The sequence below is a fragment of the Coturnix japonica genome, chromosome 30 (assembly GCF_054131305.1).
Source record: "Coturnix japonica strain WE chromosome 30, WE-NBRP24, whole genome shotgun sequence".
Classification (NCBI taxonomy): domain Eukaryota; kingdom Metazoa; phylum Chordata; class Aves; order Galliformes; family Phasianidae; genus Coturnix; species Coturnix japonica.
The window spans coordinates 934,229-960,967 of NC_140692.1; the positions used below are offsets into that span (position 1 = coordinate 934,229).

The following is a 26,739-nucleotide window of genomic DNA, read 5'->3' on the forward strand; positions in this document are numbered from 1 at the left end:
TATATATATTTATTTTAAGGTGCGTATTAAAAGTTTATATTCCGCAAACTACCTGGGTTTCCCCTTGCATCCTGTGACCACAGTGTCTGCTGACGGCACATCAGGCACTTCAAGCAGAAGTGCTTATTTCACAGTGGACTTTAGACATTTATCGTTCAACCTGGCAAGTGTGATCACGCTTCTGTCTCATTTCAGTCTCAATAGCTGAACTCTTAGCCGGACTTCAAATAAAAGCCTGTTAGAAGAGAGAGCAAACAAACTGATAATAATAGTGCTAGCAGATTCAATATACTAAATATATCTGGTGATAACTGGAAGAAGTATTTACTTTTAAATTATTTCTAATCAAAATTGCCTACGTCCCAAGCTGACCTCCCCGTCTGAATAATCCCATTATTTCAACATACCTCACATACTGGACGGTATCTTCCCTTGTTATGCAGAGTGCTGGGGTCAAAAAAGAAACCTCTGCTTAAAAATACAGCAGCAGGGAGCACGCAGCCCTTTCAACAGACAGGACCACTTTGAAGTTTAATACAGAAAATCTATTTGATATTTATTAAACTTAGTTTCTCCAGTTACAGTTTTGCATTGTACAAAGCATTTTAATGACACAGTAGTTAAAAAGATCTTTACAAATTGAAATGTGATACCCTTTTCTCCAAATATTTTAATTGCCATAAATTTGTTTAAAAATACACATTAAACGCATGTTTCAGACACTAAACTTTCTATAATCTCAATACCACAAAATACATAGAATATACTATACAGATGTGGAAAAAATCTAGTTAGTATATAATACTTTGCTCACCATTAACAGCTTTATTACGTGAAATGCACATACTGACTTAGAAATCCTAATTTGAGCCCCAAAGTACCCTTTGAAATTTCAAATGTATTGCAACAAATAAAATCACAGTTGGTGTGTTTCTTTAGGTTTTGGTTGAAGACGGACGCCTAAATATTCCCATAGAAACAAAACGTAACACATGGACTTGTCATGTACAAAGTGTGAAACAGAGACATCCCATTAGTTACTAGCAGTACCTTTCTGTATGATTCACAAGGGCTTCATTTATAAGAGACAGGTGAAAAGTTACCTTCCCTCACCCACAAACCCTCCCCCCAAAAAACCCTTCTTCATCAAATAATAATTTCAATTAAGATAAAGGATTTTTAATAAATATATAAGCACTTTATCCTCCATATACAAAATTTCTTAAAACAATTTAAAAGGGGGACCAGATACAAATGTCAGGAACTGTGCTTGCAAAAGTCACGCCTGGTCCTTAGAGTTGAGTTTTCAGATGTGTAACATCAATGCAGCCGAAAAGAAGCGCTGCAGAAGTACTGTGCACCCAACAGCACCGATTCCCCGGGCTGCATATAAAAACCAAGTCGGGGAACACTGCATTCCAATTTGCCCGTATCAGCTCCAATAGCAAACGCAGAGAGGTATGACAGGAGTAGGTACGTTTCCATTAAGTTTCCAGATGAAATTAAAACTTTTACATAAAGATGGCCTATATAAACCCTAACGCTGTAACACAGCGTTTCAAATTGTTCAGTATAGTGTATTCGATTGAAACTCAGCTGAGATCGGCAGAGAGCAAAGAACTAATGCTGTCGATAGCTGATCTAGCAACGACCAGAGCTCGTATTGAGAGAAAAATGTACTTATTACATCGCTAAGCCCTCCCTCCCTGCCTCCCCCCACCCCCAATACCGCTGCTTTCAAATGGCATCGTGGCATCAGAAACCAATTCCTTGAAAAGTAATGGAGTTTGACATACATCACGATTCCCTGATTGATTGATTGCTTTTAGGTAACTTTCACACTGTGGAGATTTGCCTCCTGGAACAGCTCTGTATTTGTCTGAGTTGGCCACCAAAAGCTTTGGCTAGTCTTCACACTTCAAGATATCCAGCATTAACATACAGGTTTCCATAACACTGTTTCATTAGATGGAATAATTTAAACCCTGACCAAAATTTTTGTCAGAAATCTAGAAATTTGGAAGTTGCTTACTCCCCAATGGGTAATTCAAACTTGACTTGCTCAGGCCCTTAACATAAACGCTGCGGTGACAGTAAATATCTGTTAGGTAACTGAAATATTAAATACAGCAAAGGTAGTCTCTTTTTCCAATAGTTTCCCATTCTGGAAAACTACATCATTATCTGCCTACGGCTTTATTTTACTTGCCCCGGGCAAGCACATCATTCCCATAAAGTACTGACTCTGTATGTTGGGGCCATTCATAAATACATTTCAGGGCTTTTTTTTTTCTTCTTCTTTTCCTTTGTTATCACAGCAATCAAGCCTCAGCAATCTAAAGGAATATACATTGCACTCCTGTATAATATGCAAGATTTATCACCAGTAAGATGGTGACTCAGCACTCAATAAATAATATATCAATATAGTCAGTTGCACCATAATCTAAAAACAAGTATAACATATACTTTGGACAGACTGATTTCATATATATATACATATATGTTAAAAGACACATACAATACAAATTGCATACTGCCATCAAAAGCCAAGAAGAGCCATTCACACGCTCTACTTTATGGCTAATAGTTTCAAATCAAAATAAAAGTATCGGGCTGTTTTACTCTGGTGTCCTGAAGATTTGTTTATAAGTATAAATGGTTGCACCTTACCATCTAGGAACCTGCAAGTTTCACAGCAAATCCAAATAATAGTGATATCTGAGCAAGCCTAGTCTGATTAAGCCATTTTTAAGATTCACCAACTGGGACCACGTTCGGTAAGGGAATTAAGATCTCAGTGTTGATATGTGCTTAAGATCCAATCATCTAGGGAATCGTTGAGGAAGCTGGGAGTGAGGGATCCCCTCCTCAGCCACCAGCGCAGCCTGCCTTAGTGCTGACGCTGTCTGCATTTCCACTGCTGTTGTGTAGAGGTTAACAAAAGGACAGAGTTGGACTGTTAGTCTGCATCGTGGCACCGGGATGGAAGCATATTCAGTATTTGCATTTTTTTAATTGCTATGAAATCTGACAAAGTACACAACTTCTGTCTTAGAAACAATGGTAAAGCCCAAATCAGATATGCTTTTGGAAGTGTGAAATTTAAGTGTCTCTGATTGAAATAGCCACAGATGAGTAAGGCATTTTTCAAATAACAAGACCACTGTGTATCTCCCATACAGACAGAAAACCTGGGCAGCACTCCAGGGAATGTTTCCCTGTGACGGATTCTGTCAGCCATTCCAGGTCCACATTTTAACACAATGTAAGAAGTCTTTCAGTTACCCAAAGACCCACTGACCTGGGGACAAGCAAAACATTTTTGTAAGAGACAACTGCGTGTAACACTAAAAGGTATTTGTGGGACTCTAAGGAAATAAAAAGAGAAAATAAATTCCCAGAGATGAGACCATTCCTGCTTACAGTCATGGTCACGGTGCACAAAGGAGCAAGCTGGAAGCAGCCGCACCGGCCGGTGCAGCACTACACAAAAAAAAACAACTATGAATGCAACTCCTACAAACGTATTTTTTATATAGCGTCAAAAGAGTGCTAGGCACTTTAGAGTATTAAAGGAAAAATTAGTTGACAGTGTCCTATTAACCAGGATGCAGAGTCTGAGGGTACAGAGTTTTGTCTCTAACAGCAAACACGAAAAGAATGCAATCTTGCACAGTGATTTAATAAAAAGGATGCTCCAACCAACAGACCTGATCAGTGATTCAGCTCTAACGGGAAAAGTCACAGGTCCGCTAACCAAACACATGTTGGTTCGTATGTAGCAAAGCTCTTCTGGAAGTACAAAACACGCTGGAACACAAAGGAAGCTCTACGAATATGCAGCTACCTTTTAGTAGGTTACTCATTTCAAAACTTCTAAACTCTTAAAGCCCATAGGACATACTGCAGTACTAAGTAGCGTAGAATTCTATTCCTTCTTTTGAGGTTGCCATGATTTTGGCACTTAACCATGACGACACAAAACTTTAGTGCAATATTTTTTCCTGAACGTGCACGTTCATCTCTGGTACAGAACTAAGGGTTAAATGGGAGATAAAACAAAGCAGCATTCCACAATCGCACTCTAAAGTATTCAGAGCTTGACTCTTTAGAAGACCACTGCAATGAGAAGTCAGTTTGCATGACAGACACTGGTACTTTTGAAAAAGAAATGGAATTTTACCCAAGTACTGCAGAAGACCACTGCATACAGTACACCTGGTCCTGCTGTAAAACATCTTGTAAACAGTTCATAAAATCTTCATCTAAAAGTAAGGCATAAGGCACACCAGACATGTTAGGGGCACTAAGCAATACTGAAAGCAGTAGCATTTTAAACCTTTGACTCAGACAAGCACCTCATGTGGAAAGGTACTTTGGTTTTGAGAGCAGTCGACTGCAACTCCACAAACTGTTTCTGTTACACCAACTCGCTTCCCTCTCAAATGAATATTCTGCTCCATCAAATGCATCAAACACGAATGGGACCTTCATTAACATGGGGTAAATACAAGTTTTAAATCCATTCTGCATCAAAACGATTAGACAACTTCCCTGTAATAGCAGGTGTGCTCCCCCACCCCACAATGGCTGTTGCACTGTTATGCTGTAGTGTCCATTAACCACCAGACATTTTTTCAGGCAGAAAAAAAAATGGACCTCCGTCTCTACTTAAGATTCCTGATTTTCCAGTCAATGAGAAAGTTGCAAATGGCAGTTCTGGTAGGAATTTAACTACTGTTGGTTTTTTTCACCACAAAACTGCTGATTTTGCAAGTGTCAAAAAATGACAAACAAAATGCGTTTTAAATGAAGAGAGATTAAAAAAAAAGCACAAGATTGTCCATTTCAGAAACCTTTCCTATATGCCTTTCCTATCAGACCGAAGTTCATTCCTACACCATTACTCTGATATTACATTCAAATTGTTTCATGATTTGCTATAGTGTTAACCAATGGTTTGAAACTGCCTTGAAAGCAACCCAAGTCAGAACCAGCTAAATTTTTTGTCCATATAAATTTCTTTAAAATTCATTTAAATGAAGTATTTTAATACGTAGAAGAATATCTGGAATTTTTTCTATTTAGTACAAATTCTGCAATAATAAAACTCTAGCTGTCATTTATTAGTTGATCATAGGCATTAGGCATGAAAAGTATGGTGTTTCTACACGTTAGAACCTATCAATCCTAATTCCTTTTACAGGTTCTACCACCACAAGACATTACAGAGTAACAAAGCTCACAGAGTACTTAAATAAAGTGTCTATGTTTAATTTTTCCTAAGTACTTGGAAGGGTAAAATTTAGGGAAGAAACAGCTAAAAACTACCCAAAAACTGGGCTTTTCAAAATTAAAATTAAAAAAATTAAAATAAATAGGATTTAAACCGACTATTTACGTATTGTGACGGGAATTCCAATGACTGATCCATCCATGATAGATTAGCCAAGCTACACCTTTATATGTCGCAAATTTAAAAATATTTAAATAACTTAAAAAGGGAATACTGAAGGAGTTCATTAACAAGATCGTTTTGGGTTAAAACACAAAACACAAATCAAGATGGGAGACATGTGAAAGCATTCTTTGTTTTTAGTGTCAACTAAGCAATGTGTTATGGCAGTCTTCCTTATTGACATGACACAGTGTTGTGGAGATAAATCAGAGGCAGCAAGAAAAATGTGTTCAATTTTCCATTCCTTCAGTTCGAAGTATCACTTGGCATCCAGGCGCAACCAGTGTAGTCCCTGACAGGTGTAACGCACTAGGTCTGTCATGATGCTCGAGTTAAAAACCAGAGGGCCCATAGCTTTATCCAGTTCGGCAAAGAACTCTAAAACAACAGAAACACAAATTAGGCACAGTCGTTCTCATTGGCTGCCGTAAGTGAAATATTGCTCTCCCTAAAAGAACACCACCTCAGCACAAACATTGCAGATCAAGGCAAAAGAAATGAAAGACAGCTGAAGATGGCAGAAGAAAGAGAAAGAGATCCTTTCTAAGCCCATTTCTTTACTGTTTTGCAGAAGGTAAGCATAATTACACTGTGGCCTAACTGTTACAAAGCATTCTTGGCCTTCTCCCTCGAATGTGTATATTCACTCCAGGATTTCAGAAAAGGAAATGCACCAAGTTCTACTTCCTAAAGAGAAAAACTTGCAGGAAATGCAAGACTTATTTATTTATTTTAAGCATAGCTGGTAGGAAATGTTAGATCTCCAACACCACCTGACAACCAGGACAGCCAGCCCAGAGCATCGCTGTCACCAAAGGAATTACTTTCCATCTTTCTTTTACAAAGGACCCAATTATTTATCATTATGCACTGTTAACTCCAAAATTGAAAACCTGTTAGAATTTAACACAATGTATACATCTTAGGTTACAACTTGCCTTTGCCTACCCTTACCTTTCTGTTCTTTAGACAGCTGTTCAGCTTGGTCCCAAATTTCAGTGGCATAGAGGAAGTTGGATGTAACTTGGACGTAGCTGGCTGCCATCTGATGGATCCTCTGGGGGATCGTCACCGAAGACCCACTCCCTGAAGGGTTGGCTGCCCCAGAGGAGTAATTTCCTGAATTCCCTGGAGACAGCTTTGGAGAGACTGGAGACGGCATACCAACAGGCTTGCTGCTTATCCAAAGGAAAACATTACATTGTAAAACACGCACACAGATATGTCAGGTGTGTCATGCAAATGTCTTCCTACAGCTCAGAACATGGGATGCTAAGGCACTCCTACTTCACACACTGAGAACTCAGGACTGGCCCTAAAACAAGTGAGCTTTTGAAAACCTCTCATGTTCCTCCAGCTCCTGTATTTTAGCCTCACAGCCAAATCAACATGCAGCATCTTTCAATCAAATCTGTTGTTTAAATAAATTGAACCTCACATAGTAATAATGAAAAAATTAAAGCAAGGCAATTATACTGCTGTTGTATTTTCAAATAACATGATGCATATCTGAAATGCCCTCCTAAAATTCTGGTTTTTGTTTTGTTTTGATAGAGTAATCTATAAAAAGTCTGTTGTCAGGTTTCAAGAACAGAAGTAAACTGCTGTACCATGGAAGAGCTTACTGTGAAAGCACTTGTAGCCATCTGGGCTACAAGTGCATCACTGCAGCACTAATAAAGCTATTGTTTTGAGAGCAAAAGCATTACATAAAACAACAAACCACTGAGACAAGTGACCTGTGTGTTAAGGACACACTGAGAAGTTTTTTGTTCATTCCTCCCAACAAGGAGTTGCCTGAGAATATCTCTGTACAGCACATTTCTCAACCTCTTATCAGAACACTTACCTGAACAAAGGGATCAAAATCTAGACCTTAGAACAATTAGAAATTAGAACAAAAACAACAGAAGCTCAAGAAAGTAAAAGCTGCTCTTTGAGCACCTCAAACTCACAGTTTATGTGGAGAATGAGCTATAAACATAGAAATACAGGTAAACTTTTACTACCTACCTTCCCATAGCAGGTGACGGTGCTTGAGAATTATTATAGGAATTCTGTTGGGAAAAAGTAAACGTATGTTTATACCTCAGCTAATTATATTTTATCTGGTTGTTTAATTGCTCATTTCTGAACATGAGTTCTCATGGCTTTTCTTTTAAGCATATAATAATATCAAAATATCCTAAATAATATCAAAGTACTTTCAAAATTGGGAAAAGCATCCATTTCACTGATGACTAAGACACAAATCAGCAAAGTTTTAACTTTGTTATATCAACAACAAAATTAAAATTCTCTTTGAAGCCAACTAAATTTACTAAAAGCTGCACCAAAATATTAATAGGAAGCTATCATTAGGACCAATGGGTTGATGACATCATAGTCATGCTGTATCCTCCCAGCTTTAAACTGCTCAGCTTGAATGTACTTTCAAGGTCCATTCCTAAATTAGGGCATACTGGAAGTTCACGTGCAGCAATCTGAATACCAGGCAGAGGAATTTTAAGTAATGTAGAGCTTCAATTTGATTAGTTTTTTAATATTTGAAGAAAATATATATCCAATTACCTTCAGATGTTCAGTCAGAGTTTTAGAATATTTCAATGCACTTTCCTTTTTCAGTTTGAAAAGCCTTAGGTATAGTAGAGATTGGCACCGAAGACTAACCAAAGACAGAACAACAAAACATTTCCAGTTAAAGTCAGGCTTATCACAACATACCAAAAGTCAAAAATGGAGTACCCATGTTTTTAAAAACTTTTCTCTCCCAACACTAAACAGCCAACTGTCAAACTGTAACTAGACAAAGTCCCACACCACCTTTACTTCTCAAGAAAGTAAAGAACAGTTTTGTGCCTTAAGCTGAAACTAGGTTGCAGTGACTTTACTGATACAGCCTTCACTTTTTTCTCATGTCAGGACACACTGAATCTTGTGCATGCTGCTATAGTCCCCCCTCCCTTTTCCACCTGACACAGTCAGCTTTGTTCAACTGCTTGCTGCAGCCATTTAATTAGTCCAGAAGGCAAATGACAGTTCTTAACAGCCATTTCAAGTTTTGCCATATCACTGTGTGAACACACAGCAAAGACCCCAAACCCTCCTTCTGCTACTCCTCCCAAATCCAATAGATAATTTCCTTTCCAAGAAAGTTTCAAAACAGAACTGGAAATTCATTCAAATGAGTAAAGCAGTGTGCTCTGATTATGTTATTTTACTAAAATTAAAGCCAAGACCAGACAACAGTTTGCTTGTTAATGTAATCTCAAAGTTTCCCGAAGCATTTAGGTCACAGCCCAACATCAGCTGACCGTGCAACCAACTCAACAGTAGTCTGTTATTTTGGAACACTATAATTTACAAAGAGAGCAAATGAAGAGCTCAGTTCATCAACAGTAACTTTATCAAAACACTAAGGATAATGAAATTCACAAAGGCACCTCTATCATTTTTAGCCATATTAACAATTCCATTGCATGCGACAAGTTACCAATGACATCACGTTCTAAAATAAAAGCAGTAACTGACAGAACATTATGGAAGTCAAAGTCGAAGTCAGTCAGTCATTTTCTTAATAGCTGAAAGACTTTGCTGTTAACAAGCCCTTACAGTAATCGATCTATAGCATCAATGGTACTGAACAGTCAAACAGAAAACTCCTATTTGGTTCAAAACACCTGAAAACTCAGTGTAAGACAGCATTTCACAGACTGAAATCTGTGTGTGTAATTAATCAGTGTGTAATATAAAGTTCAGGATACACGTACCAAAGCACTGCTAGCCTTTTGTCTGCAGCCGTAGCATCTGGTGCCAAGTAATTCTTCAGTTTCATAGTGTACCTATAAACAAATCACCAACAAGAAAACTATCAAGTAAATGAAACATTATACAATCATTTATCAGCCACCAAGTTCTTATGAAATTCAACTTTCAACTCCTTCACTGTTTCAGGTCTTTCCCTCAGACCCTAAACAGAACGTGGCTAGGCAATAATTGGAATAGTTCTGCTCTGCACATGTCACAAATTGTTAAGACATCACAAACTTTGGAATAAAGGATCTCAGCCCTCAAGAACACACTTGAAGCTTCAGTAACTGGAACAAAGTGGCTAGTGATCCGTTCTTAGTGCAGAGCAAGGGACTCCAAAAGTTAGTGGCAGAACATGAGTAAAATGCAGAAGCTTTGATTTCCAGCCCTCTTCCCCAACCATCTGAGTTCTGTGTGTGCTTTACAGCGCTTACTTGATTAATTCCACAGTTTCTGAATACATAGTGAACGGGGACTTGGATTCCTGAGCATTTTTCTCCAATGCATTCCCACACTCAATGAATGACACCACTGCATCTAGGTAGTACACAGCCTTCTCAAACCTGTCAGACTGAGAAGATTGGATAAAAAAAAATAAGGAAAATATTGAGAGGAAATACCAGAAAGTTCTAGTACAGACAGGCAGCAACACAGCACAAGCAGTAAACAAACTCCAGCATAATGTGCAAATACTGGATAAACATTGTAGATTTGCTTACCAATGCATCTGCATTATGTTTTAACTTCTTTGCTTGCTGTAAATAATGATTAGCTGAGTAAGTCCTACAATAGAAGACACATTTAAGGAGTCAGACCACCTACTCTGTACTTCCTTTTATGACAAAAGTTTGTTAATGTTACAGCTTTCACTTCATCCCCCTCTAACTCAAGTTACAATAACAGGAGGTACTGCATCACAATCCCATTTGGGTTCAAAAAATGAAGGCTCCTCTTTGCTACCAAAGACAACAACTGCTCACCATGGGCAAAGCAGACTCTGTTAAAAGAGAACAGGCAGCAGTGATATCCTGAAAGTGTGTGATGGATACATCAACACTTAAAAACAGGACAACCCTGGACTGTTTAGATCTACTATTTGGTCCATCCACGCTCTGCAGGAACACACAGGGCAGACTAGAGTTTCTCCTCAAGGAGTGCACCATCTGCCAAATATTTGGTGCACAAAGCAGGCAGAGAAGCACGTTGCTGCAGAACAGCATGCAGATCTCCAGAGCATGAACTAGTATTCAGCATCTTTTGTGAAGCAAACAGGACAACCCTTCTCCACAGAAGAGCTCACTGTGCTGCAAGATTAGCACCCCCAAAAAGGGAAAGGCACCCTCTGCTTTTCTTACCTGTCAGCAAAAACAAGTTTTGCTCTTCTGGACTTTGAGCTCTCTGTAGATGGAGCAGAAACAGGAGGGCAGTTCGATGAATTGTTCAGAATCTTCTCCTGAAAGGAAAATGGTCACCGAATCATGTCAAGACTTTTTTTTTATTTTTATATTCTCAAAGACAAAGAGGAATTTACTGTACACATTTTTCCCATGATTTCACACTCTGTAAGCAGTAAGTTCAGTTTAGTAGCTGCTTTAGCTGCCATTCACCATACAATAACACAGTTTCCCTGAGGCTTTCATCTCATGCTGGCACAGGGGATGACACAGAGGCTATAATTAAGCTGAGCCCTACTACACTAGGAGATCTCCCTTATTGCTAAATCATGATTTTCCACTCTGAACAAAGAGGCTATATATACTTCTATGACTTCTCATGTCTTTCAACAATAAACTACTGAATGTCTCTGGGTAGAAAAGATTAGTATTTCAGAAACACCAACTTCAAGGAGAAATAACAGCTGTCTTCACAACATGCTGCCCTTGCTCCCCTTAATTTTACATGGCTCAATGTGACACTTCAGGCTAAAGAAGGGACATCAAAACATCTTGTGAATTCTAAGTGAATCTCTTCTCACTAGATCAACAGCATAAGGCAATTTCCCAGCTTCAGTGTGCTTTCAGTTCTTTGGAGTCATCGTGACCGAAGGCCAATTACACAGAGTATTTAATAACCTGCCTTTATCAGATCCTTGCTAATTAGAAGGATCTCAAAGTTGCGAGGCACTGCACTTGCACAGCAATGCCCTAACTACCAGTGTAACATAAAACACCACCAAAACATGCAGGGAAATGCAGCATTTCCAAAGTATGAAAAGAAAAACATCAAACAAGTTAACAGCTGGTTTAGGGACAGTTCTATGCTGATGAATAAGGAAAGGCCAGAGCAGCAGTCTATGATGCAAATCTGCTATCTACAGGCTTCCTGTAAGTGCAGACACCGATGCACACAACCTTCCCAGGTTTCTAAAATTTCACAGTAATGGCATGTAAATTAATCCAGCAGGTCTCCCAGTTTAAATATTGCATGGACTCCACCCTAATGACTAAGCTACTTTCTGCCACTGCCGATGGCAATTTGCTGCTTCACTCCTCCCCAAATCAATTACCCTTCCTGAACACTTCAGAGCAATCAAGGAGAAATGGTACATTTGGAATCCCAAAGATAAAGGTGAAATCCCTCCGACTTGAACATATTACACTCAAATCTGGTTATACAACAGAAATTACTCTATGAAGATACCCAGATGTGCTCACAAGTTTACTCCTCTCCAGTAATACACATTTATATACTAATGAAAAAGCACATTACATATCATGACCTTACACTATCATCATCTTATAATGTTTTTGAAACCCTTCAACTACATATGTTCTTAATCTAAGTTGCTTAAAAAACACTTTCTGCATCACCTTTTCCACAGTGTTTTCTCTACTCTAACCACAGAGAGCTCTGTACCATCCTGATCTGGAATCAGATGAACCTTTCTAGAATCCTAGGGTGAAAAATGAGAGCCACAGCTTTGTATCTCAGCACTGTGCACGGACCCAGCTCCTGTTCTCCTTAAAACGAGGACAAGATCTGTACTTGCTCCAGCGACATAAGAGTAACCTCATTATTCATTCAGTGTGAGCAGATCTGTAGTGATATTTCTCATTAACAAATTAAACAGCAAATACGCAGCATCTGTCATCAAAAGATGACTAAATGCACTTTAGTAATTAACATAAATATTTGGTAGGAATAAACATTAGCATTCGACAATATCTCCTAAGTTATTTTCCAATTTAGAGTCTAAGCACCACGGTACGAAACAAGGCAAATCTGAAACTAATTACATTTCAACAACTGCAAATTATTTAGATGACACTGCACGTCAAAATGCAAAGCCAAGAAATAAGTTCAAGGCATTCACAGAACAAGCCCTTTACCTTTGTTTCTTTAGCACTGCCAGAACCTTTTCCCTCTATCTTCCTCTGTTTAGAAGATGAGCAGCTTTTACTGCCACTGCTGCTGTCCTTACTAACATTGCTGCTGGACTTCAAGGATGATGACTGACTGGCTGTCCTCTTCCGGGACCCGTGCTCTTGTTTGGAATCCTTCTGAAGGACTGGGGCAGCAGGAGATGGCAGTAAATCCTTCTCTTTAACAGCACTTGGTTTTAAAGACCTGGACAAAATGAATACATTCAGTTTTGTTTTTTACTTTTCAAAATAGAAATAAAACAAAAATCCAGCATCACTTCTTTTTTTCTCTCCACACCCTTCCCCCATTTAAGCCTTTTCCCTCTCCTTTCCCACCCCCCAAAAAAAAAATAATAAAACAAGATTTTTAATGTTAAACATAGCAAGACAGATTCAGAGGAAGCAAATTATCACCACAGTAACTAAACGTTACGAAGCCTGATTAAACTAGTTTTCACCACTTTATCTGTTCTGACCTGAAAACGCAGAAGGCAAGTTCTAACCATAAAACCACATCCCTCAACAGTTCTTAAAAACACCCTAAACACTTGTAATGTTAGAAATGAATGCCAGCATTAGCGCCAGTCTGTCTATTGCAGACAAGTCAGCCAAACAGCTCAGAAAAAAGATGGCCCAGATAACTGTTCTCTAGAATCCATTGGCCTTTTGGTACAGTCTTACCTTGGCTGCTGAGGATTCCAGTTGCTAATTCTGGCATCCCTTTTCACAGAGAACAGTACACAAAATAACTATTTACATGAAGTTTTTGAAAAACCATCTTGTTGCATTTAACCAAGTGCCCTTCAGAAAATCACACCAGCAACAAAACAAAATATCAGGACTAAAGGAAAAAAACCATGACAGACGAGCATCCATTTTTTCTACATTTCTTAACAGAAACAAAGAAGGCATTTAACTCAGAAAGACTTCTAGCATCTGTAGCCAGAAGCTGCAGCTTCTCACACATCAGTAATTCAACAAATATTCGCTGTAGAGAATTTTTTTTCCATGATATAATTATATCAGCTGTCTGTTGTTTGATCTGAAAAAGGTGAACCCTTCATAGTAGGGTTTACCTAGTCAATATTTTCAGTTATGGATATGAATTTCCACCAACAACTAATGGAAACTTCAAACTGAAGAATCAGAAACCATGAAATATTACCCACTGATTAGTAAGGAGACATTTTGTTGTGGAGGAAGGAGAAGAAGGTAAGGGAGAGATGGATACAGGCATGAGTCTTCTCCTTGATCACTCTGAGCCTTCAGTGCTGAAAAGACAGGCAAGATACTCACTCCCTACTGCTAGAAGTCTTGTGTCCTGATGGAGCTTTTTCTTCCAGTTTTGTTTTCTTGCTTTCACTGGCTCTGTTTTCATCCTCATTCTGAATACAGCAAACAAGAAACACATCCAGATAAATGTCTACATTTACAGCTTCACGAAGACAGTAATTTTTCACATTTAACGGATTTAATTCAGTGGGCGTCTTGCAGCGTACAGAATAATACCTGTACAGGCTACAGAAACATCCCCTGAAGCAACTACCTTGTATCATATATTTGAAAAGTGGCAGTCTCAAGTTGTTCATTTTATAACACGCATATCACTATGAAATAACAAAAATCTGCCAAAGGCTTTGGTACGAAATCAGATTTTATGCTGGGGAGTCAAACACAGGTGTCTTATGAATGCCAGGAACTGTAAAACCCATGGAGTCTGTAAGAGATGTCGAAGACCAGATTTTTATATAAACCTAATCCTAAAGTTGAAGAGTTTAAGAGGATACACAATCTGTGCTACCTCCAGGAATGCAAGCTACAGTGCTAACACATCTAAAGGTACAACCCTCTGCCTTTCATGAATGAAAACTCCAATATTCCCTATTACAACGGCACAGGAAGGATCAATTTATTCTACATAGAATAGGTAGGCAAAGTAATCTCCTAAATTACTGAGCCACTGCAGTGAGGTATGACATTGGTTACTGGGCCATATGCTTAACCCCTTTAGCAAGATACTAAAAGGCTAAGATAACAGGCAAGATTTTATTTACGATACTGTTACCTGTTTATGTTTCCTTTTGCCTTTTGTGGAACTCTTATCAGAAGGCTGCTTCTGAGATTCTCTTGCATGCTTCTCTGGCACATTTTTCTTTTCCACTTTGGGCACATCAGCATCCTTGTAAGGCTTCTCTGGTATTCTTGATAAGAGGCTCAGGTATCCATTTTGTGAAGGTACCCACTTCACAATAAGTGGGTACCTTTCATCAGGATCGCTGAGTGGTGAAAGAAGCTCTTTCTCTTCCATAGGAGAGAACATTCTTTGCCGAAAAAAGCTGTCATCCTCCTCCATGGAAGATTTAACAGGAGTCCTATTGCTCTCGGAGTATTTGGGTGTTTGTGATGAAGGAGAAAGGCTTTCATTTTCATCTGAATCAGAGGATGAGGTATCTGTTTCTATGAATTCCCTGGATTTCTGGGCAGATTTGCTTGAAGCCTTGTATTTCTTTTTCTCTGTTGTAGGCCGAGGGGAAGATTTGGGCTCTTTCTTTATATTAGGTTTTCTGGAACCTTTAGTGGCTGCCTTATGCCTGTTTGAAGGTATGTTTGTTGCCATGTCTACTGGGGTTTCACTTTCTATTTTAAGACCTCCTCTAGGCTCTTCAACAGATGTCTTTTCTGCTTTCTTGGGCTGCTTTTTACCCACGGTCCTCCTCTGTGTTGAGCTGTCACTCTGGGCAGGTGATTTCTGCGTGCCACGACTGCTCTCTGAGCCCTTTTGGGTGGGTTTGGAATCTCGCCCTGGTGTTGAAGAAATCGAGTCCTTGGATCCGCTTTGATCAGCGTACCCACTTCCTGTTCCCTGATCCCGTCCCTCTTTTTTGTAGCCTTGTGAGGATGGGATGTTGCTGTCCACAGAAGAAGCTGGTGACACTTTATGTGAATTAACTTTGTTCAACCAGTTATCCAGTTGCCACTTGTTTATTGGCGGTGGCTCCGGCTAAAAACAAATTTCAATAAAGCACTGTTAGATACAGTGTTTCACGTGGCTTCCATCTTTTCTGCAGCCCTACTGTGCTGCAAGCCAAAGCAAGCGGTGCACTCGAGCATCTGAGGTCAGTAACTAATGAAAAATGCATATAACTACAGATAGCAGGTCTGCTTTTTCCTTCAATCAGAAGAACTGCAGTCCACAGGAAGCACTTGCTGCCATGGCATTCCAGACTAAAAGCTACTGGTCTTTAAGCTACTGTTCCCATGTCTTCTGCACTCCAACAGATAACTATGGTAAAAATCACCTCAAATAGCAAATGTGTGCTTATAGAAAATATAGTTATCATGTCAAATTACAGGTACTTTAGCAAAAGAATATGTGGAAATATGTGGAAATAATTCTACACTTGACAAGTTTTTGTTAAAAAAAAAAAAAGAGACCGAGAACATGTTCATTTTTTTCTGCTTTTAAAACTCAGGATTAATGCCTGATGACAGCCCAAATGCGTGACAAATCCTACCTCAGGGGATGCACTCTGTGATGGTTCATTAGCTTCACTATCACTGGAACTGCTTTCACTTTCAGAGTCAGATCCTGAACTGCTTTCAGACCCACTGTGGCTGCTTGAGTCATCCCTAGAATTATCTGCTCCTTCACTGTTATGTTGTGAAGGTTCAGAACTACTGAAAACAAAAAGGAAGAAAAATAAACAAACATTACTCAGTGCAAAGGCATCCTGGAAGTTCTTCCATTAGGAAGAATAAAATGTAATATTTTAACTAACATTTGCTAAAGAGTTCAACTGAGCACAATTCACCTTGTTCCCCTCCCCCCTTCACAATGTTGTCAGTATAATATTTGCAGAATATGTGTTGGCCACTGATTAAACTCTAATCACCTTCTGGTCTAATCAAAGACAAACAACTAACACTGATTTTAGAAACGAGATCAAGCCAGAAGCGCTGACTGGACCAAACATCACTACCATTGAATTGCAGCATAGAAAGTAAAGGAATGCCTACCTTCCAGGTGTGCTCCTTGGAACTCTTTTATCACAGTCCTGCAATTAAGAAGAAGAGCATGAGGCTTCTAGAAGCATATGCAATTACATTGCAAAGTATTGATATCAAGTCTTAAAGATTCTAAATACTTAGCCTGAAGAGTGCTCTAATTCAGAAATACAGAGGTTTAAATTTGCCTGCCTTTGGCTTGTACAAAAGGAAAAATAAATCACAGTTCTTTTATCCAAGCTTTTACCACAAACGTGTCATCTCAGAACCCTCCATATTCTGACAGTAGTTCTGAGATTTCCTATTTTCTCCACTCCCCCATGCCATGTTTTAGAACCAGATGATACAAATTTTTACTGTGCTATTCCAGAAATGTTCCATGCCCCAGTAATTAAACAACTATATGCACCATCTTCAAGTTTTCCATGTGAAAATATAACAAACAGCGGAACTGAGAACAGCAAAAAAAGCAGCATGGACTTCTGCTGGGTAGCACAGACTCAAGAGGTATGTTTAATTCAGCAGGCTGAACACCATCTCTGGCTGGAGATGCACAGAGTTAATATTGCCAAGGAGCAAAAGATACGATAAAAATAAAGGAGCTGCTAGACTTATAGTTACAGAAACAACCTGGGAGTAAAAGACACACACAGCAGCTCTTATCCCGAACAGTTGCTGCATGGACATCTGTGTGCCATGCACTCTTTAGCCAGCACAGAACATGAGGGGCTCTCCCTTAGGTGGCAGCCCATTGTGTGTGTTAGGAAACTGACTCTGTTTCCATTCCACATTTAGAGAAAGCCCATTTGAAATCATCAAAGCATGAGTCCCTAGGTAAAAAAAAAAAGTACTGTTCTCACAAAACCAGATCATTTTCCTCACATTTGCATTTTAGAGTACCTGAAGTTTGTTTGAAAACTTGCTAATTGTTTTTCGTACCTCAATTGCAAATTCTCCTTCAGCTGTTCAGTTTGCTGTTGGACTACTGAACATTGCTGATGTAACAAACCATCAATACACTTGGTTTATTCTACTGAATCTTTGGTATCTTGTGAACATACCTGCTCTCCATCGCTGTCTTCGCTACTGCTAAGTTTTAAGTCATCTTTCAACATACTAAGTAAGTAAAAGGGAGAAAGTGAGACAAGTTTTTCCATGTAATTTAATTACATTCAAAGCACTCTTCTATATTCCAACAAGTTACTGTTTATGCTACAGAGCTGGGTGTGTGGGTGAAATCCACAAGTTACCATTTAAAACATTTAATGTCTAAGAATGGCAAGTTAAGTCATTCTTTAAAGAAAACTACGGGCTGTAGTGCTTTGATTCCTTTGTTCGTTCTTTAAAGTTTAGAAAGGAATTCTGACACGTTTTACTAATGCAGGTGGAGCTAAAACATCTGCGTTCAACCTCTTACACACCACGGACAAGAATACTGTTTCCCATTGAATTAAGAAATGTGATTGCTTCATGTCTAGTGGCAAAATCCCAACTGTTCGACATCATAAATTTTCTACTATTCTTCAAAGGTATAATTGCTCCTATTTAGGGTAGTCATACATACACATACTATTTCATGACACTGAAAGTACAGGAACACAAAGAAAACATAGTGGGGTATTTGTGCTTATTTAAAAACACCTTCGTTACAAAAATAAAACGTCTTACTCTGTCTGGTTCGATTCACATCTGGAGAAAGAAGATAAGAAAGGATTAGAATACTTCCTAATTTCACAGTACAGCTGTTCTACTTATAATCTGAAAAGAAACAGCAACCTCGAGAATCTACTTAGACATCTATTTTCAGCTGCTACCCTTATCAAAAGATGCATTTATCTCACTTTTTAACGCTTTCTTAACAGAGCACAATCGCTTTATCGGAAATTCTATTCACACAGCAAACATCTCCTCACCCCTCTTCCCATGCACCTCACTTTAACTAATGTGAAGTGCTAACTCCAGTTCTTGCACCTTCCTACAACCTCCCATTCTGGAACCAGCACAGCCCTTTCATAGAGGACTACACTGCTATAACAAAAGAAAAGCCAAATGATGAACTCCTACTGCTACCACTTATTGAAGTGGCTGTGTATAAACATCTGAAACCTCATGTTTTAAGGAACTGACATAGTCTATAATAAATAAATAAATGAACAAGCCACTCTTCAATTATTTCCCATTTCTTTCTCACAGATGATTTGTTTTTTAATCTTATTAATACTAAAAATGTAAACAGAAAAACTAAACTTCATTTCGTAACTGCATCACAAATACTAACTTAGAATACCTTCAGAATCTGCAGTTGCTTTCAGTAAACATTCCATCAGGTGGAATGGGCATTTTTTGTTTGGAAATTGTATTTAAACAGAATGTAATCAATTTTCAGGTATGAATAGGGCAGAAGACAGTTAGATTCTTCCCGCTGCTTTTTTATTTTTTCTTTCTGATGTCTGATTAATGAAGGTAATTAATGTTAGGTCTGTGTACGCAACTAATAAAAATGCCTGTCAGTCACTTAAGAGAATGAGTAACTACTCGTACAAACTTAACTAGATCTCAAACTTAATTTACTGTCTCCTCTAATAACAGAACAGTTCCTCATCCTATTTGTGCAACTGCAACAAGCTGCTTCCAGCTGACAGCTTAGCAATGCACGTTTAGTAAATCCTGTCCCATCCTGCCCATTCTCACACACTGATACACTTCCAGCTCACCAGCCAATTCCTAGGGCCAAACTCCTGCTCAGTATCCTACAGCTGAGAAGAAAGCAGGGGGATGGAAGGAAGGCACAGCGCACCTGTTACACCGGTGTGCCATTATTTGCCCTACTGTTCCTGAAAATAGGTTGAAATCAACTTTTTTTTCCCTCTCCTGTCAGTTAAGTGTAAAGCATGGCCAAGAGTGTGCAAGAACTGACACATTCTGGTAAAGAAACAGCTACTTCCAGAATCTTTTAAAAGTTGACTGTTACGTGAGAAATGTTTTCTCAACTGCTACTTACGATTTGGATTGATGGCCATTGGATGTTTTTGATGAAGGATTATATCGTTCTAGAAGGAAAAAGAAATAACGCTGTACTCTTTTGAACACAGACAGCAAAACAGTCACTGCAAAGTGGACAGAACTAAACAGGCTTAGCCAAACAAACTCAAGAATGGCGGAGTGAACAGGAGAAAGAGGGACCAGCTGACGTCAGGTGCAGCCTCTCACACATTGACCAAGTGAGAGAGGAGCAGAGACAGACTGCCAAGAGAAGCAATGACCTTAATCAAGAAAATCTAGAAGGCTTTTTTAAATCGTTGCTGTCTAAACCAACACACAATATGTTTCTGAAGGTGTGAAAAACTTCTGCTTCTATCAAGGTAGGATACAAGTGACAATCCTTAAGTAAAAGAGGATAGGTCTAGCTTAGATATTAGGAAGAAATTCTTTAGTCAGAGTGTGGGGAAGCCCTGGCACTGCTGCCAGAGAGCTGTGGGTGCTCCATCCCTGAAGCCAGGCTGGGTGGGACCTGGGCAGCTTGGTCTGGGGGGAAGCTTGGAACTGGATGGCATCTAAGGGACCTTAGAGCCCAAACCCTCCCATGAAAATTATTCTATTACCCTCTACATGCTGAGGAGATCAATTAAATCAAGTTTTTAATCTGTTTCAGCATTCCTACGCAGCTTTTTAGTGAATGAAAAGTCTTTAAATCCAAAAAGCAAACTCATAAACCAAACCCTACAGTTAGAACACTGTGATATAATCTGCTTTTTGGTTTGTCTTCTTTTTCCTTCCCTGTTCTTTAGTTCTAGTAAATTACTAAACATAGCACAACAGAAACAATATCTGAGGTTGTTGGAAGTGTCACAGAAAACTGAAAATGGAGCTGAGAAATGGTTCTGTGTTTTTATCTATTTGGCCTCCCTGATGACATACCTAAAGATCAGCTGTTTCCAGAATGTAACCTATTGGCTAGCCTTATGGAATTAAGTTTTAATTTGTTTCCTTAATTCCCCACTGTATTAGGAGTTTAGATTAAGCTGCTTGTGAATACCTAAGAATAAACCATTCCGCTTTTACTATTTAATCTGTTTAATCACTTTGACAGGGACTGGTAAGACTGTTGGAAGGCAACAGCACAAATCTAATTCATTTTTGCCAGATATGTTACCTGGTTAAATGCTTCATTTCAGTAATATTCAAAATGAAGACACAGTCAAATAGGAATAAAAGGTGCATTTGTCTAGACTTTGGAAATACATTCTGGGATAATACACTCAAGAATATTAACAATTCTTGAGCAGTTCTCTTCAATTTTCATATCCATAATGCGAAAGTGGACAAGAAAAAGGAAGAAAATGCATTGTGTTTTTTCTATTAAAATATGAACTTCGTTGCTTTCCAGCATACCCAGGGGTTTTCTCTGTGGGTGTTTTCACACTCAGCTATTTTCAATCATATCAACCAAGGAAGCCTATTTTTCGAGAATTAAAAAAATAACAACAATTTAAAGAAACAATTTTATTTTTTTCCCCTTTTCTAGAAGTTATGAGTGAGTTACACAACAGTTATTAACTTTCCAGTTCTCAGCAAGAAGCCACAAATAAAATCAAGTGTTTATTTCATAAGTCTTGAGAAAATACGGACAATTTTTACGTGCAACCCATTCCATTACCAGCCTGGAGAGGTCTCATGATCTAATGGCCTGACTTCTTAAGGGGTACTAAGAATACTCAGTTGTAACAAAAACACTGCACATAGGAAAGGAAGTTTAATGTACTTACTCTGTTCTCCAGTGCCAAAACTGGACTGTTGAGACTCCTAAGGGAACAAAAGATCACAGGAGTTTTTTCAAAGGGAATTTTAACATCTCAAAAATCATGCCATAATCAAGCTATTGTTCTGACTTTAAAGGATGGCACATATCCTTTAAAAAACAACAACAAAACAAAACCAACACCTACTCCCAAAGAAAACCAACATGCTAAAAACAAAACCCAGTGGTAACAACCAAACAGAAACAGGGAGCCCTTTCCTGGGCCCAAGCTGCCTTCCCCAGCAGTGACAGAGCAGCGAGTACATGGGAAGAGCATCCTTAGCTCATCTGTCCCACTGACCCATCTGTCCCTGCTTGCTTGCTTGGAAGATGGGCCACGTGCAGTTGTCATACACAGTACCTGAATCTCCAGAAACTGTGCAACTTCTGCAAACCCTATCTTCCCTTTCTCACCTTCATCCAAATCCTCATGTAACTGAGCAACCTGGCTGTATAAAAGCCAACAGACAGTGATAAATACCTGCCTCGATATACAGTGGATTTGCTGTCTATGAAACTAGCCTTGAAAGACAGAGCCTCGCCAATTCTAGCACTGGTAAGATCTCTGTATTCCTGTTCCAGAAAACCCAATTCTGCCTCCTGAAACACAGTACGTTATCAAACACTTGAAATGTTAAAAAATAAATAAATAAACAAATAATCAGAGAGTATTGTGTTACTGAAAACCTACTTCTAAGCTAGTGTGCCATTTTAAAATAGGACCTTCCTGACCTCCTTTTAAAATGAGGACAACTGCTGACCTTACGCATAAAAACAGAGAATGTTTGAGTCAATTCACCAAGCTGATAGATGTACTCTGTGACAGTGAATTGCAGGGGTTTGGGGCACAGCTGTACAGCAGTCTTCACAAACAGCCAGCTCAGTGACGTGATGCAATTTATAAATGCAGTTTCCAATTGTAACTTCATAAACACACAAAAGCTCTACATGGCAAGGCATACTTACATATATCTGACTTCCTTTAACATTTTTATTTCAAAAGTGGCAGCAGTTGAAATCATGACTTGAATGAGTATTGTCAGTGGAATGGAGAAAGAGTGCAATTTTCTCAAAAACAAAACCTCTTAGGGAACTTTAAGATGTTCCCAATGCCCTTCATCTTTACTGACTGAAAGAAGAGACATTAAAATCAACCTATGGTTAAACTGCAAAGTCAAGATCAAGTTGCAGAAGTCTTCTTACTTCAACAGAGAGCAAAAGCCGTACTCTCTTCAGAATACAAACTGATTCTTATCTTTCACACAGGTTCAATGAGTACAAGCATGATTCCTCAGTTTCCTTTTTCCTGTCAACTAAGACAAGTAGGTAAATACTTGATAAAAGTACCTGATAAAATGTAGGTAAAACCAAAAAAAAGACCCTACAGTAATCAAAATACCACATATGCAGAACGACTGCGCTGTGCTGAGCACAAGATGAGTAACTGGGACTGTTCTCATCAATGTACATACCATAAATTCTACAGAAAGTGTCTGCCTCAGTGCTTACCTCAGCCAGCTTCCTATTTCTAAGGCAGTATTCCAGTTAAGGGCACTTTAACGAGGTGTTATGCTTAAATGTGCAACTTCTTCCAAATAACTCACCATCTATTTTGCCTCTGAATACACGTCTCTCAGAAACTCAAAGATTAATAAAGAAATAAACAGAAATATATATTTTTTCAAGTCCAATTTCTTGAGAAAGAAGAAATTAAGAACATTTTGAAGGATGGAAATGCTTTTCACAAAAGCATAGCAGATTGCTGAAGTTAAGTGGAAGACACTTCAACAGGTAAGAAACCATTGCTTGGACTCTGACACAAAATGGTGATTAGAATGGTAGTCAGGTACATAATTCTTACCTGTCCATTTTTGGTTTGGCTGTGGTGAATAGGATCCATTTCCATTTAATATCTGACAACCCAGGTCAGACCTCACTTTTAATTCTCAGAATAAAGTTTCTGGATCACAAGGGATCGACGCAACTGACTGCTGCCTTTACAACTACTAAAGCACGGGACACTGAGCAAACCCAGAGACCAGTGCACCTCTTCAGAGATGTCTGCAGGTCACCGCTCAGGTACACAGACATAACAGCTGTCAGTGACATCACACTCCCTGTTCTATGATGGAAAGATTCCATCCAATAAGAAACAGCTGCATTTCTGAATATATTTTACAAACACACCAGTCCTCCTGCTCTGCATTTTTTGACTGTGAACCCCTGGCTTTAAAGACTTACACAGGATGAAATTACAGAGCGTTAGGTGATGGGATAACATTTTTATCAAGAGTCAGGAATCTGTTTTTCACAGCACCCATAAAACTTTTTATGACCTATTTTCATGAAGTTTTATCTTCTGATTCAAAGACTTCCTGATAATTATAAGATATATTTATAGTAATGCAGACAGGCCCCAGTCAGGATTTTGGGTCCCTGCAAACACTTGCTGCACACAGGGAAAATGATCTTATGCCAGCAATCTTAGACATAAAATCCACCCATCCACCAAAACGAGCCTCATTTTCTACATGTAGGCAAAGTGTACCAGACTTCTGCACACAAGAGAAATGCTGTGAGATGCTGCAGCATATAACTTGTAAATAAATAGAAAGTTAAGGAGAATAAGATTTTCTAGAACAGTGTGGCTTGATTCAAGTAAACCAGCGCTGTGTTCAGCCTTCTGAATTCTGTTCCGGGTCTAGGCTGTACAAGCCTACGGCTCACTAACTTGCTGGAATTTGGAGAAATCCCACTGCCAAGAATGACAGAGGGGAGAAGGCAGAGGAAATTACAGACTTTGGAAACAGAGAATTTGACAAAGTTCCATGGCTAAGATGTACGCACACAAAATAAATAGGCTGGCAGAAAGTTGAAAGGCTCAGGGCAGCCATACATGGAATTTTTTCGCAAACTTTGTGAAGAAACAGAATCCAAGGTTGACAGATTCAGAAAGAAAAACACAGCCTCCCTTTTGTGTTCAGACGTCAACAAGGCTGTGCAATATTATGCAGTTCCTATCTGCAGCACAAAGGCCTTTGTATTTCTGCACACTTTCTTTCCCCCCCTGAATCAAACAGCCACTGAGAGAAGAACGTAGGCAACACAGGCTGCTGACACCAAAGCTGCCCATAGCTCTGGGCTACCCAGGCAGTGACAGTACCAGGACCATCCAACCTTCTGTCAGCCTGTGGCACTTTGGTGGATGTGCACTTACAACACACAGCCTGGAACATTTGGCCAAAAAGCAACCATGAGTTGTAGTCGGAGCCTTTTGGAAAGCTCCATTCACACACTGCTCTGAATTCTTAAATGTTGAAAAGCTGGATAACTTAAAAAGTAGTCTGTCTGTGTGCTTCAAACAAAGAAGTAACTAACAACTCTATTAAAATCTTTGATCAAATTTAAATGCAACTTTGCCCTGTTATCATTTTCTCATTTTATTTCATATGGCCAACAAAGTATCTGTGAAGAAGATTTATCCTTCAGCCTGGGAAGACACAAAAACACCCAGGACACAGAACTCTAAGAAAAGCATTATTTAAAGCATTGCTTTTTAGGGAGGCAGGTGAAAGGAAGCAAACTAAAATGTCAGCCATATCTATTTATCAAAGACTACCAAGGGCTGAATGAAAGAACTGCCATTAGCAAATAAAAAACCGCTTCTATGTGTTCTTCTGCATACAGGCCCCTTTAAAACTGCCCTCTTGATTGCACGTCAAATAGGATTTCCTATACAGAGGAGATTACCACTGTCTTAGCAGAGGCTGAGAAGACACCTGTTCATAGAAAATAATGACTAAATCCCTACAGGCAGAGAAGAGAAGGAAAAAGACCAAAATACTTTGCAATACTTCATACTTATTTTGACAGTTTACACTTATTTTGATAGAAAGAAAGCCAAATGAAAAGTGTCTATTGATGCCCAATCCATGCTTATTCTCTAAAAAATGAAGCCGTTGTTAAAATCTACACAGTCAATAGAGTTTTTAGTCCCATGCATTAGAAGGTGAAGGAAACAGGCAAGCAGCCACACAAGTGAAAAATACTAATTAAATGGCCTGAAGATCCCTGTATCTTAAACCCCTACAAAGAGTCACAGTGACCCAATTCTCCCCAACCAACCACAGTAATGCAGTTCTTTCCCTCCCTCTGCTCATCTTTTTCTCCCTCAAATTTCCTCTTTCCCCTGAGAGGCAGATGAATTACAGCTGACTTCAAATAAATGGATCAATCACTTCACCAACTCAGTTCTGTTATTTTCTTATATTCCAATTCTCATTCTGGGCAAAGAAAGTGGATTTATTTAATCTGCAGCCAAATTCTAGGCCTTCAGGCAAGATTCAACAGGGATTTTAAGTAGTACTTCTGTACAGCACCACTTAAATTGACCAAGAATAGTTGAAACACTAACCAGTGCTTCAAAGAATGTATTGGTGAGCTGCATGGAAGACTTTAAGAACTGTAGACATTGTCACCTTAAAGTCTATAATGTATTGGTCAGACAACGCTTTACTTAGCAGTAAAATAACATCAGCTCAACCTCACCACTCAGTTATGTAATTTTTAATTGGTATTTATACTGGAATAACTTGTTGCCAACACAGTTATAGGGGTTCTTTCCTGAAAAACCAGTTGGGGTTTTTTCTGTTGTTTCTTTTTTGCCCTTCAAATCAGTTTTACTGTATCCCAACCAGCTTTAGTTAGCTTCATACTTGTAGGTTTTAGTTATCAGGCACAGCAAACAGAAGGGAAGACAGGAATCAAAAAACTCACAACTTCCCTCCTGAGGGAGAAAAGTCTTCAGCTGCAATGTTTGACCTCCCGCAAACAAAACAGAGATAAGGGAATGGCTTTGTTTTCAAAGTGAGTTTTGAACTGTATAATGAAAACCTTCAATGGTACCACTTAATGACCACTGCAGCAGAAGCAGAAAAAAGGTTTTTTCAAAAAATTAATTATCTTGTCTCATTATCCCTTTCCTCCCTTGAAAATAGTCCCTGCTTCATAAGTATTAGCATAAATCTACCTATGGAGATGATTAGTAACTAACTGTCCATCCTTAGTTTCAATACTTGCTTAAGTGCTGGTTAAGGTGACAACTGGGACCTGAAAAGATTTCAGATATAAACAGATTTGTAGCACATATTTCCCTACAATTTCCACTACAAAATAAAAAAACACATTTGTACAAATGGCAGAAACTCACAACTTTGTACGGTTCAGCAAAGAGAGGAGAGTTGGGTGGAAAGGCTTCTTCACCCTGCTGGATTTCTTGATTTCGCCTTTCCCTTTCTTTCATA

General features: G+C 38.9%; 1 protein-coding gene across 2 annotated transcripts; it reads right to left on the reverse strand.

The window, feature by feature from the left end:
* Positions 1–523: 523 nt before the first annotated feature.
* On the reverse strand, positions 524–26,739 carry LOC146755752 (AF4/FMR2 family member 4-like). Of its 2 annotated transcripts, none has more exons than XM_085525269.1 (18): positions 26,646–26,739; positions 21,405–21,441; positions 19,640–19,688; positions 18,307–18,327; positions 17,700–17,754; positions 16,651–16,688; positions 16,149–16,311; positions 14,699–15,634; positions 13,930–14,018; positions 12,601–12,838; positions 10,627–10,724; positions 9,991–10,054; positions 9,706–9,842; positions 9,232–9,303; positions 8,033–8,126; positions 7,475–7,518; positions 6,416–6,636; positions 524–5,839 (listed from the first exon to the last, which is right to left on the reverse strand). In XM_085525269.1, the coding sequence occupies exons 1-18, from the start codon at positions 26,736–26,738 to the stop codon at positions 5,721–5,723; spliced, it is 2,568 nt and encodes an 855-aa protein (XP_085381395.1). In that variant the 5' UTR covers position 26,739; the 3' UTR covers positions 524–5,720. The 2 variants fall into 2 exon arrangements, with proteins under 2 accessions (XP_085381395.1, XP_085381396.1); XM_085525270.1 differs by lacking the exon at positions 26,646–26,739 and adding an exon at positions 23,298–23,449.

What these genes read in the sequence shown, in the direction of transcription:
- LOC146755752 (XM_085525269.1), bottom strand. Translation starts at nt 26,738, where the DNA reads ATGAAAGAAAGGGAAAGGCGAAATCAAGAAATCCAGCAGGGTGAAGAA. An exon ending in AATGGCCATCAATCCAAATC is followed by an intron (nt 18,328 to 19,639) that starts GTAAGTAGCAGT and finishes TTCTTTCTCCAG; the next exon opens with ATGTGAATCGAACCAGACAG. An exon ending in AAAAGGCTAGCAGTGCTTTG is followed by an intron (nt 8,127 to 9,231) that starts GTACGTGTATCC and finishes GTCTTTGGTTAG; the next exon opens with TCTTCGGTGCCAATCTCTAC.